Consider the following 13,509-nt stretch of genomic DNA (forward strand, 5'->3'; position numbering starts at 1 on the left):
CCGGAAGTGCGCAGGGCCGGACCAACCTCTCCGGAGCGGGGGGAGCGGGGTCAGAGGGACGGCACTATGGTGGGCGGGGGGGGGGGGGGTTGGCTGTGGAGCGGTGACAGGCGTGGGGACGGGGCTGCGGGGTGAGGACGGGCCTAAGGCAGGGGCTGCGGGGCGGGGACGGGCTGTGGTGCCTCAGGAGGGTCCTGTGGAACCGTGCCTAAGATGTCTTCCACAGCCCGGTGCGGGGCCGGGTGGCAGGCAGGCGGCTGGGTTCCGCCTTGTGTCCCGGTGGTCAGTGCCTTTGCACAGCCCTGCCTGCCCACAGGCTGTGCTGCCCCCAGCACGAGCGGGCACAGGGGCTTCCACAGTACGAGTTACGTTACCTACAGTTCCTGGTACGTGCGCGGACCTGCGTGTTGCCACAGGGTGCTGTTCCGTGACGCTTTTCATCGAACCCGCTCTGGATTGCTGCGGGGCAGCTGTACCAGTGGTCCTCCTGCTCACCTTGACAAACCATGGGGTCGGGCTTCAGTAGGATGATGTTGCTGCAGGCGTCCGCCAGCGGGATGTTGCATGGTTAGAAATGGGCAAGGCGGTCATCTCACCGTGGCAAACAGGCAAATGAGTCCACAAGTAAGCCCTGTTCCTCAGATGTGGTCTGTATGTTGAAAACATTTGAGGATACCCCAGCCAGCTTCTTTTTTCTGCCTGCTTCCAGGTGGGGAACCACGGGTGGAAGAAAACGCAAGGAACCCATTTGCAGAATCTGAGAATTAGCTTGGGATAGTCATCAAAGGCTGTCTGGCAGCCAGGCTTCTCGCAAGGACCCAAGTCCAGGTTATAGGCATGCCCTTAATTTAGCCATTGCTTAATAATATATGAATGGTAAACTGCAACCTCCAAAATAGTCTCCTAATATAAATTCACAATGAACATCCTTGGGATCATTTTCAAAGAAAAGAGGTAGAATAAAAATCAACAGGGGATAGTCTCTGAGGCTTTGAGGCTGTGCTGCCTGCTTTAATAAAAGGTAGCTGAGCCAGAAAGGCTCTCTGCCAGGGATTTCTCCGTGATCTGTCTTTCGCAGGCTAATATCCTTGAACATGACCACCTGATGTCAACTGCTTTTAACCACAGCCTCCTGCCTCCCAAATGAATACACCAAACATCACCATGTTCAGTAAGCATATGGCGTCAAAGCAGACGAAGCCCCAGGAGTGGCACGTGTGGCTAGCCTTTGTCCACCCACCCCACAGCTCCTGCACAAAATGTCTCACAACCACGTGTGCTCCTGGGGCAGGTAGGTTTGTCCTGGAGCTGGGGTCAAGGTGTGCTCAGCTGACAGCGGTGCTGGCTCTGCCCGCTGCGGCAGTGTCTCTAAAGCACCCTGCGTTAAGCAACGGACTCAGTGTTGCTGCTTTTCCTGTGTTGCTGCATTTCCTGGCCACGGTCCTACACTGCAGACCTTCAGGCCAGCCGAAATGCCTCTGTGTCCCCATGGCGGGGGATGTTGGAAATGCCTGGGCACTTTCTGTGGGAGCTGGGCAGCACCTGGAGCTCCGGGTCGGCTCCCTCCTTCCCTGCAGCGCTGCCTCTAGCCCAGTGTATTTGCATCATCTCACCAACGGTTCACCACCCTGGGTCCTAGATGGGGTTTCCAGGCCAAACTGTAGGGGGAAACGGCTCGTCTGGCCCTCTGCCCACCTGGGCACCAGCTCTTGCCTGCCCGACCCCAGGGGCTATGAGCCTGGGAGACGGCTGAGCAGCAGGGAAGGTGGCTGGACCCCGGCGCTGGACCTGACCTCCTGGACATCCATCTGCATATTCAGATGTCGTTCCCAGCCGGTTGGCTGCCTCCGGCCTCCCCACTCCCTCTTTAAAGGACCTGAGCGCAGCGGGAGGACGTGCCGGCACTGCCTCTGCGGCATCCAGTGGCCCCCGGACGCCTGCCCTCAGGCACTGCGCTCCCTGCGCCCCTGGAGCCAAGGTGAGTGGGGCAGAGAGGTGCCAGTGGCTTGGGCTGGGGACTGCTTGCTGAAGACAGAGGGGTGCAGTGGCTGGGGAAGGCTCTGGGGGGATTTGCAGTGCTGGAGGGGCGGCAGGCTGCTCCGTGTACGGCTCTCCTACGGAGGAGCACCTGGGGAGCCCACATGGGGTGGCTCCCATTTTGGAGAGGACACGCTTGCCTTCTCTTCTGAGCATCTTCGCTTTGTTCCTCGGTCTTTTTCTTCAGGTAAGAGGAGCCTCAGCTGCTTTTTAGTGTTTTGGAAGGTGGTACCGGTGAGGGCTGGTAGTAAGAGTAGGAACCAAAGCATGCATCTGCTAACTCAGCAGGGAAAGGGCTGCATCAGCAGGAGCATTTTGCTTGGGGCAGCACCTCCCAGCCCTGTGGCGCTGGGGAGGCTGCAGGGGGGAGCTGAGGCCACCCACAGCAGGCTGCCATGGCCTGGGACCGTGGGCTCTGCTCCCACCTTCCAAATCTCCAGCAGAAGGATGGTGGTGCTGGAAGCCTTAGGCAAGTGGAGGGGTTCTTGCCAGCTCTGAGTCGATCTGCTTATGAGGGTTGTATCACCCCATGTTTCTGGGGCTGGGAAGCCTCAGCATAGGCGACAGTGCTGTTGAACACAGAGGACGTGAGAAATTGTGACCAAGTGTCAAAAGAAGGTGTTTCTGTGACAAGCCGAGTGAGGTATCAGGACCGAGTGTCTTGTGCCCATGCCATGCAGAAAGGCTTAAGGGTGGATGAAATTTATGACTGCATTGCATTTGCTGTGTGGCTTTGTTGGAAGCGACTGGCAGGCTAAGAGGCAGCCGCAGGTGACGGTGAAGCTTGTTATACAAGGGCGAGGGGTGTTGCTGAGAGCTGCCGGTACCCCAGCCTCGCATTGGCCATGGGTAAACTGAGCAGTTTGAATGCCCCCATGACAGACTGTTAGCAAAACAAAACCCTAATGGTCAGGAGGGGTGGGGAGACAATATGGGAGAGCAACAAGTGGTGTTGGACAACCCAGAAAATACTTTTGTCAAGACTAGAGCTCTGCAAAAGGTAGAGCTCTCCCAGATACCTGCTTGGAATACAGGGCTGTTCGAAGAAAGGCAACCTGCTAAAAAACAGTGAGAAAAAAAACATTTTCTACACTGCTCATTAGCGTGGGGGACTCGCTGTGGAGCAGTCACAGGGACAGGAGACTGACAGTATTGAAAATGATCAGATACTTCTGGGTATAGCAAAAGAATCTCAGGCACTTTAAAGGTGTCTGGAAAAGACATAAACTGTCCTACTTCAGGGATGCAAAGCTACTGCTAATGAATGTGGTTGAGGAAGAAGCACTCCACAGGGATGGTTCCTCTAATCGCCTAGGATAGGAGCTTTTGCACCTTCTTGCAAAGCTGTCCGAGTGAGCGAACGAGTGGAGGGGGTGGATCCCTGCCTGGAGTCAGCATGACAATTTTAAGCCCAGGGCTGCTGGCTCAGTAGTTTTTCTCTTCCCCGGTAATCCCCATCCCCATCCCTTTTATTCAGTGTTTTGCCAAATGCTTAGGAGCCCCGTGCTGTTAGCCTGAACAACCCGGTGTGTCCCGCTCGCAGCAGGTCACGTCACACTTTCACCCTCGCTGTGCCCCTTTCCACCAGCCTGTTTGTGCCGCTCCAGCCCCACAGCGCTGCCGCCCATCACCGTGCCCTTGGGGCTGTGGTGGCGGGTGCTGGGTGCCAGCAGAAGCACGCAGCGGCCATGTCCTGGCCTAGCCGCTATGTGCTGTGAATGCCTTCACCAGGGATGTAGCTGTCATCCCCATGCTCTGTGAGCACCCGGGAGCACCCAAAACCACCTTTGCCCAGGCGTGGGTGGCAGAGGGCTCCATCTGTTGCTCACTACCCTTGTACGTGAGTCCACGGAGCCCAGAGGGGAGTTTCCCCAAATGCCTCTGGTGCGGGCGCAGCTGGTGGTGTGAGAAGTCCATGCTGCCGGGCGCATCCAGGGCCCAAACCATGTGAAATGTAGTCTGGGCACTGTGAAAGCCTGGCTGGTAGGTGGGAGCTGTGACAGTGTCCAGGGCGTTGCTGCTGTCATGCAACACCCGACAGCCTGCTCATGGGTTTTGCAGTGCCTGGAGGTTTCTGCCTGGGTTATTCCCTGGTCAAATAGATTTTGCAGGGGAGCAGGGATGCCCTGGAAATCTGGGAGGAAAAATCTCTGGCCATGTGCATGGAGAGCTGTTGTATGAAGTTCCTGCCCACTGATGATTCTTGCTCTTTCTCCAGCTCCACGCCACTAGCAGGCTGAAATATCAAACACCTGGGAAGCCGGCCAACCTGTCACTGGAAATGATCCCCAATCAGCTGAGGGTCAGCTCTCCAGTGTCTAGGCAGGAACAAGAGACGATGGATGGCAGGACTGGCTCTGAGCAGGACAGAGACCGTGTTACTTCAGGGCACAGCCAGGGGCTAAAGTTGGAGCCCTGTTTCCAGACTGACTCTCTCTTGCCTTCCCCCAGTGCGTCCCTGATATCACAGCTCCTCAGCCACCCGATGGTTGGCAGGAGCCTGGATCCCACCATCATTTTCCCTTCCTCTCAGGCAGTGGCCCTGCCTCAGGACTACAAGTGTGGTGCATCTCCTGGAGAAGGAGCGCAAGCCCTGGCTTTCCCCAGGACCCGTGCCCCGGCTCCTGTGCCCTGTGCTGCTGGCAGGGACCAGCTCTCTGACCAGCACCTACAGGACCAGCTCTCCAGCCAGCACCTACGAGCCAAACGGGCCAGGGTGGAGAGCATCATCCAAGGCATGAGCCTCCTACCAACCCCTCAGGCATTTGGCACCAGCCTGGAGGCAGCTTTTGGGCATGAGAGGGAGAGGGGCGGTGAGATGCCCCGGGAGAGTAAGAGGAAGCCGAGGGTTCCCCAGCAGGCCACAGGAGCAGCCGGGCAAGCGGCCCCCATGGCGGGCAGCCCTCATGCTGAGGGCTGCCAGCAGCTGAAGGAGCAGCTCTGCTTTTTAGAGCAGCAACTGAGGCGGCTTCAGGAGAAGTTCTCCCAGGTCTGCGACTCTGGGGACACTGCCCAAACCCAGGAAGGTGCTGAGAAAGCGCATCCACTGCCTGAAAAGCCTGGAGACAGACCAGACGAGGACAGCGCCACTGCCACCAGCGACGCACGCAAAGCACCTCTCTGGAAGAGTGTCCTGGAGGTGCGTGGTCTGGAGGAGGAGGAGGACAGCGGCGACACAGGTGGCCTGCCCTCAGCAGCGAGGGTCCTCTCGCAGGCGCTGAAGCACGAGCTGGCCGGGGTGACGTCGCAGGTGGTGGACTCTGTCCTGAAGACTGTCTGGCCGAAGGCAGCCAACCACCTTCTGCAGCAGCACCGCAGCCTCCCAGTGCCAGGGCCTGATGTGAGGAGAGAGTATTTTGCTGCTGGGAAATGCAGAAAGCCACTTGCTAAGCCATCTCCCAGGAATGCGCCAGGCTCGCTGGGCTCACCTCAGGCTGAGGCCCTGTCAGGAGCTTCAGGGAAGAGCCTGGGCTCTCATGCTGGCTCCTTCAGTTCAAAGGGGGTCAGAAAACCCTCTCAGGTACCCAGCATGGGTTATTCGCTGGTCTCGGCTGCCCCAGTCCAGGACAGCCAGCTGCTGAGCCAGCTGCTGGGCTACGGCCAGCACAGCCTCTGGGGCAGTAGCTCTCGTGGGAGCCCCTCTGCTCTGGAGAGGGGTCCTCTGGAGCCCCTCGACTTGCACTGGGGAACCGTCAAACTGAGGTCGTCGGTCGTGAGGCAGCAGCAGCAGCAGCATCCCCTGCCCCTGAGCCCTGCCGACATGGAGAGCCTGGCGCTGCTGCCGGCTGGCAGGGATGGCTGCGGGGAGCTGCAGGCTGCGATGGATGGCGTGCCCTTCGCCTCCACCCATGTATCCTTTGAGGGCAGCTGGAGAGGTCCCTGGGCTCAGCTGGAGCTAGAGAGGTCCCTGGGCTTGGACATGCTCCCCTTATCCTCCGAAGTCACAGCTCGGCACAGCCCCTGCTGGTCTCCCCAGGGCCACCGTCCCTGCTGCTCCACAGGGGGCTAAAAAGGGGTGGGCAGGAATGGGGTCCTGAGTCATGGAAGGGCACTGCTGCTCCTCAGGGTTGGTTAGATGCTGTAGCATAGCTGGGGCTAGGAGTCAGGAGCTCCCAAGCCTGCTCTTAGGCCATCCCGGTGGTCCCGTCATCCTATGCCAGGAAGAGGTGTCTCATGGAAATCTCCGTTCCCACCATCCTGGGAAGTGCCATGGGGAGCAGCAGCCTCCCTGGGGATGCCAAAGGGAAAAGTCAGTGGCTGCCCAGCCAGGGATGAACCCCCTCCACCCTGCTGCCAGGCCATGGGGAGGGGTTATTTTGGGCACCAGGGCCAGTGCTCAGGGATATGCTGAGCCAGTTGGGCTGCTGTGTGCAGGCTTTCCTTGACCCCAAGGCAGATGCAGGAGGCGCTGACCCCCGGCCACCTGAAGAAGGCCAAGCTGATGTTTTTCTTCACTCGCTACCCTAGCTCCACTCTGCTGAAGACCTACTTCCTTGACGTGCAGGTAAAACAGCAGTACCAAATGCTGGTGCCAGGCAGGGCTCCCACACGTTGTGGGACCCAGCCCACCTCGCTGGGGAACTGCAGGGAAAAGGATGCTCTTGTGTCCCCCCCACCTCGCTGGCAGGAGAGGGGGGATGGCACCCACTTCAGCACAGGCTGCCCTGGAGCGGGTGCTCAAGGCCATGGCAGACCTGGGCTGCCAGGTCTTTGCTTTGTGCAGTCAAGGTATTGGGATTAAAGCTCAACATGAGTGTGCCTCCCCACTGCAGGGTGGCTGGGATCTGAATCTCAGCGGGGAGAGGCGCTGCGGAAACCCCCATGTCATGGTCCTGGATGGTGCTTTTGCACCCCTGGGGTAGGGATGGGTTTGGGGCCAGGCTAGCGATGCTTGGCTGGGTTTGTGGGGGTTCATGGGCAAGTAGGCTCCAAGCTGGTGTAATGTCTGTCCTCCGGCTCTCCCTGCCCTGGCAGTTCAGCCGCTGCATCACCTCCCAGCTCATCAAGTGGTTCAGCAACTTCCGCGAGTTTTACTACATCCAGGTGGAGAAGTTTGCTCGGCAGGCCCTGGTGGAGGGTGTTGTGGATGCTGGCACCCTCCGGGTCTCCCGGGACTCGGAGCTTTTCCGTGCCCTCAACATGCACTATAACAAGGGGAACGACTTTGAGGTGAGGAGGGGGGAGCCAGGGAACAGGGGTGGCGGGGCGAGAGGGAGCCAGGGACATGGTGGTGCCGTGGGCTGATGCCTGTCTCGCCACAGGTGCCGGGGCGGTTCCTGGAGGTGGCCAGCCTGACGCTCCGGGAGTTCTTCAGTGCCATCAGGGCGGGCAAGGACGCTGACCCCTCCTGGAAGAAACCCATTTACAAAATCATTTCCAAACTGGACAGCAACATCCCGGAAGGGTTCAAAGCCGCTGGCTGCTCCCAGGAACTGCTCCGCAGCTGACACTCTGTGAAAGCAGCCCTGGGTCCTGTGTGCAGCCAGCATGTGCTAAGCACCTCACCGGCACTCTGTACAGCATCCGTTATTCTGAGTATTTTCTCTCTGGCCTGTAAGACAGTTCCTTGGATGAGGTCTGTCACTTGCCTCAGGTGCTGGGATTTTATGCTGTGTGTTTTTTTCCCCTGCTCAAAGCTGGTGGGGTCCTACCAGAGACCCTTGGAGGCGAGGGATAGAGCCATGAGGTTGGAGCCTGGGAAATCGCCCTGCCCCAATTATCCCTGTGACCCTGGCTGAGCTGCCTTCCTTCTCTTCCCCAGAGGGCCACAGATCAGGGCAAACAGCCTTTCTGTTTATAAAGCAGGCAGAGGTTCTAGCAGCGGGCAAAGTTTTCTTGGCACAGCAGACCAGTGGATGTGCCTGGTCCAACAGCATCCCTCAGTTTCTGTCCAGATACAACACACCGGTGTCCAAAGAAAACAGCTGGTGAATTCCAGCATTTCAAGCACCCCATGGGGATAGTTGACCCTGTCTGGGAGATGTAAAACCAGTGTTTGTTGCAGCCAGCACGAACAACACTCCCCCCTGCCTCCCCTGTGCTGTTGGCAAGAGCCCCCCACGCAGCTGGGCGCTGTGGCGAAGCAGGTGACACTGCGCTGGTGGAAGCAGCCCAGGAGCAACTGCTCACCAGCAGTGCTACCCACGATGCTGGAGGAGAGCAGGGTGCACAGGTAGCACCGCTCCGCCCCTCAACCAGCCCCCATCAGCCCATCACCTGGGAGGAGAGTGCCATGATAAACACCCACCCGCATCCCCTTACGTCATGCTTCCACTGGCAAAACTGCCTCAAACATCTCGTCTCCGCAACCTGCCCATGGTGAAAGAGGAGCACATTATTTGGGACCTGTCAGTCCCTGTGGGTTTTAACATAAGCTGGTGAGGAGCTGGGCCCTGAGGACTGCAGCCCCATTGCTGTAGGGATGTAAACCCAAGGAGGTTTCTTTTCCCTGTGACCAGGATTCAGTGGCCGCTTTTCCACCCGATGGCGAGTGGCAAAGCGTTTTGTGTTATGGGCTCTCATCCTGGCAGAGGCAGCGGTGGGGAGGGGAAGACTGCGAGGAGAAGGGACGTCCTGGGAGAGGCATGGCGGGAGGGCTCTGGGAGGGTGGTGATGCATAACTGTGGATGAGCAACGACATCCCCATGCAAAATGCTTAGCGAGAAGAGGATTGGGAGGAGGTCAAGATGTTGTTGGATGTGCTGCAAGGTGCCAGCTGGGTACTAGAGCACAGCAAGTGACACAGGAGAGGAAAATCACAGCTCCAGCATCAGAGGAGCACACAGGGTGATCCACAGGCAGTGCGTCTGCAGGGGTAAGGAAGCATGTGGTAAAGTCAGGGTAGGATGGGGTCTCTGAAATAGGGGCAGTTTTACAGTGGTTCCCCCATTGCGAGTGCAGCCAGCCAGATTTCCTGCTTCTGTTTGTATATTCATTTCTTGAGGTTTGTATATTTTACAACCCCAACACCAAATTTACTCAATCCATTTTTAAATAAATGCATAGTTTAAGTTACCCCTTTACGTCCCTAGAGACCTATTTGATAACTTCTGCTCTAAAGCATTACCCTGGGAATTTCTTGCCTTTTGTCGGGAAAAGAATAACACTGCAGCAAAAAAGGCTTACTCCTCGTGGTGGCATCCCTGCGGGGCTGAGCAGCCCCCACTAACCAACATGCTCCTTTAAACCTGCACCATCACCCCAATGCCTTGGGGTCAGTTTGCTCCAAAGTGCAACTTGTCAGGAGGATCAGGAAGCGGGGGGCTGGATGCAGATGGGAACACATCCCAAAGCTTACAGGTGCCAGACTCAAATGTGCAGCATCTGAGAAGCGCTGCTGGTGGCACCGTGAAGGACAGGACAGTGGTGGTCCTGCAGGCAGTAACTACCTCGGAGCTTAAATAATGCTCTGGCTTAGGGAAAGGGTTAGAAAATTCTTTTGGCCATAGCTAAACAATTAGGGGACATAAGATACAGGCTTACTGAAGACATCCTGCTGGAACAAAGCCCTTGTACACAGAGTCCCTGGGACAGCAGTTTCTTGCTTCCTCTGCTAACATGCAAGATCGCGGGAGTCAGCAAAGCAGCAGGTGGGGGGCTGAGGGCAAGGCGATGCCCCAAATCACAGAGTCGCACAGTGGCTGAGGTTGGAAAGGACCTCTGGAGACCATCTTGTCCAACCCCCCTGCTCAAGCAGGGCCACCGAGAGCCGGTTGCCCAGGACCATGTCCAGAAGGTGTTTGAGTATCAGGAAGTTTGAGTTTGATCAGGGAGACTCCACAACCTGATCATTAATGAAGATGTTGAACAGGATTGGACCCAGTATTTGAGGCAATATTGTTTGCTCCAGTGTTTGTCATATAACTGCAAGGAAGCAGGAACTACAGACCTGTGTTTTACACTGGCTTTTGTGAAACATGGACCAACACGACCACAACAAACAGCATCTCAGGTCAGTTATCTTTTGCCTGTGATGAAGCCTCGCCACTTGTACCCTTAGCTTGAATTCTTCCCAGACAGATTTTCCATCCAACAGAAACAGGAAAAATAAAGCAGGGCTAAAAAGACTCTGCAAAGGACATAAGACCACAGGGCACTTCTCTGGCTGGCATCTTCCCTAGCAGCTTTTCAACCCCCTGTCCACCTTCAGCCAAGTATGACAGAGAGCACAGAGGTGTCAGGGATGCAGAGGCAGCATTTACCCACCTTTTGCTCACTCCACGCTCCCTCTGCAAGCAGAGTTCCTGTCTGGGGAGCCTGGGGGTGCAGCTGCCTCCTCCGGGGGTGCTGGTCTTCCTGGAGTCAGGGGAGTTGCACCCAGGCAGGCACAGCTCTGCTGCACAATGCTCAAGTGGCGTGAACTGAATCACAGCCCCATGCTCTTGCGAGAGCCTTGGAAAGCAGTAGCCGGCTGGCAGAGAAAGAAGGGGGGACTCATGCTGCCTTCCCTCCATCTAGGTCATATGAGCATCGATACGGAGAAGGCAGCACATCTACTGGGATGTGGGGAGAGCTGGGGTTACTCTAGGGGCAATGGAGCCTAAAGCATAAGGGAAATAGGGTGTGAACTCTTAAGAAATTAGGGTTTCACTGGTTGTGCTGTGCAGGGTATGGTGTGAAACTTCATTTACATTCTAGTGGTGCCCAAGATACAGCAGCTAGTTTTCAAAGACTAACGGGTGCCTGTCACAGGGAGATTGCTACTGACAAAGTGTGTCTGCTTGGAGAGCTGGGGGGAGAAGAGAGAGCTGCTGCTCACACAGTGACTACAGTCGTGACCCTCAGGCTTGGGTAGGCTCTTGCTTCACCATTTCCCACTAATTACCCGAGGAAGCAACAGGGGCAATGCACTCACCTACTGCTGACACAGTTTCATCTTTAAAAAAAAAAAAAAAAAATCCTTTCCTTCCCTCCATCTAAATTTCTGTGGTATATGCAAAAAGCCCACAGCCACCCATAACTGTCTCCTCCAGGAACAATTCCTCGGGGCTATCCTTTTACATTTCTAATTGCATTCATAACCCATCCACAGCAACACACCCAGCCCACACAGCTAAACAACAGCAAAGACAGCAAAGCACTAAAAATCGCTGTTTCCTGCCTCCAGGCTGCTGGTGTGTAGTAGCAGCCGAAAGAGGGAGATGTGACCACACTGAGGCCGAGAACCCTTATGTACTCATCTACGTTGTTACCATAAAAGCCCTTGTTACTCGTGTACAGCTAATTAGGGCTTGAAGAAGTTCCCAGTGAATGTTCAACCCGTGTACCAAAATAGCTTGGGGGGAAACTCTAATTAAGCAATAAAACATCTCTGGTTTTACTCTACTCCTGCTAATGACTTGGACCTGTCTGCAGCGACTGAACCAGCCCTAGAGGTTCCTGGCTCAAGCAGATGTTCTTGAAAGGGACCATCCCTCAAATACACATCTCAGATGTGTATTTGGCATCAGGGCAGCTCTCTCCAGGTAAGCATCCCCTGGTAAGCCAGTGGCCTGTGCTCATGAAATCTCAGCAACATTTTCTGTCCCATTATACGCATTAGAAAGACAGATTAATCCAGGTTACAGTACAAATACCACATTTGAGAGATCTGGCATCACTTTTCAGCTAGAGAAGACAACCCCTTCCTCTGCCTCTGGTGCGCAGAGCTGCCGACCCAGCACCGCTCCTGGGGAAGGTGAAGCAATGCACGGAGAGACAGTGGAGATCAATCTCAAGGATAAAACACCCTGTGGGGTCCCCCAGGACAGACTGGTATCTCTAGCTGGTAGCAAAAGCTTTTTCTTTTTGTACACTAACATTGTATTTCATGGTGTGAGCCAGGGACCAGGGCATGGGAACTGGGGCTGTGCCAGGTGCCAGCTTCACAGCAGCAGCTAGTTGAGCTGTTCTCCCTTGACTTACGCGACAAAAAGCCCCGTTTTGATGAGACAGTGGCAATGGAGCCACAGAGACTGAGCTGCACTCTCCCTTCTGGGGTGCCCCGGCTCACCAACCCACCTGCAGCAGCTCAGGTGCAAGCACTAAAAGTTGGATGCAGAGATGAGCAAGGTGGGGAAGGGAGATGTCTCACTGGGAGCTCTGCCCAGACAGGGCAGCACGGGAGGCACCACGACAGGGAGGCCATCGTGTAGCCCAGGGGCTTTCACGGGAGATACTTACTCCGAGCAAGGGTGCACAAAGGAGTGAGAGGACAGTCAGCCTTTGCTGGAAGCAGAGTGCAGACTCACCTCCACCACCCAAACCCAGCAGCTTGGCTGGGGGTAACGCTCATCTCGGAGGGGAGGCAGCTGGGGTGGGAGATAGGAGGCAGGCTGCCAGAGAACAAGCACACATGTCCCTACACAAATATCAAACTAGTAAATCCATTTTTAAAAGCGGGCCTGATCTAGAATGCTTGAGAACGGCTATTCAAGTAAAGCCAGTGAAAGCTGTGCCATGGATCTCAAGGAAAAGCAGGCTTAGGTCAACGCTTAACATGTATGAGGATAAGAGTCCATATTTATGTACTAATTCTTTCTCAGCTAACTGCACAGGCTGCTACATGGCAGGTGACATCCCATGTCATTAAGTCCCATGTCATGATCGACTTTTTCTTCTTTTTTGGTAACATACAAACATTACAAAGACCTAACATTTGAGAAATTTCCTGTTTTCTCCTTTTGAGATGACTTTGAGCACATTTACAGTAAGCAATCGCACCTACAGTCAGCCTCTGCAGTATTTCTATAGGCTTCCCAAATTTAGTAATTTGTTTTTTAGCACTAGGCTTTTGCTTAAAAGTTCATAGGGTAATTTTTGTTTTGTGTATTAGGGTCAAACACCATTCTTGGTTTTGCTATTCCAAAAAAACGGGCTCTATAGACATTTCCTGTGGCTATTTCCCATTACCTACTAAGCAACTCTTAATGACACAGCATTAAGTCCAAGTGGCATGAGTCATATGTGGCAGCTTCCCTGCTGGTGTTTATTGCTCAGGCTTTTATTGTTTTCTCACTAGTTGTTCTACTAGATTAACAAGGATCGTTGGTAAAAGTACCAGCCTGTACCCAGAAGGATCAATCTTTTTGTCCCACCGCAATCATGGAAAATAAGCAGCTAAAAGCAATTGGGTGAAGTGAAAAGCTGGGAATATGAAAAATACCAGATAGAGGAAAAAACCTGAAACTTCAAGGAAAATATTTACTGGATTTCCGAAAGCATGTATATGTCATCCATAGCTTTACACAAAGAACAGAAAATATTAAAAAATACTTTGTATTATTTTAAAAAACTAAGCAAAATACCTGACAACACATGTATATACATATCTATGCATCTCTATACAAAACCTGTCCTCATTTGGTTCTCAGAGAGTGAGCACAGAATATTCAACAGCTTAAGTAATTCTTTTCCATTTCCAGTTTCCAGGTCTGTGAGTAAGAAACAGTAGAAATAAGGGCAACTTTTGAAAACACCATGAATTCCTGCTGA

The 13,509-nt window shown here is 54.6% G+C and overlaps 1 protein-coding gene across 2 annotated transcripts; it reads left to right on the plus strand.

The window, feature by feature from the left end:
• Positions 1-11: 11 nt before the first annotated feature.
• Positions 12-8,547, plus strand: PROX2 (prospero homeobox 2). 2 transcript variants are annotated; one of them, XM_075030165.1, is made up of 7 exons: positions 12-49; positions 381-624; positions 710-1,978; positions 4,256-5,887; positions 6,434-6,541; positions 7,012-7,206; positions 7,299-8,547. In XM_075030165.1, exons 4-7 carry the CDS (start codon positions 4,319-4,321, stop codon positions 7,482-7,484), a joined length of 2,058 nt encoding a protein of 685 aa, XP_074886266.1. In that variant the 5' UTR covers positions 12-49; positions 381-624; positions 710-1,978; positions 4,256-4,318; the 3' UTR covers positions 7,485-8,547. The 2 variants fall into 2 exon arrangements, with proteins under 2 accessions (XP_074886266.1, XP_074886265.1); XM_075030164.1 differs by lacking the exon at positions 12-49 and having other exon boundaries at positions 206-624.
• Positions 8,548-13,509: the final 4,962 nt, after the last annotated feature.

The sequence above is a fragment of the Buteo buteo genome, chromosome 6 (assembly GCF_964188355.1).
Source record: "Buteo buteo chromosome 6, bButBut1.hap1.1, whole genome shotgun sequence".
NCBI lineage: Eukaryota > Metazoa > Chordata > Aves > Accipitriformes > Accipitridae > Buteo > Buteo buteo.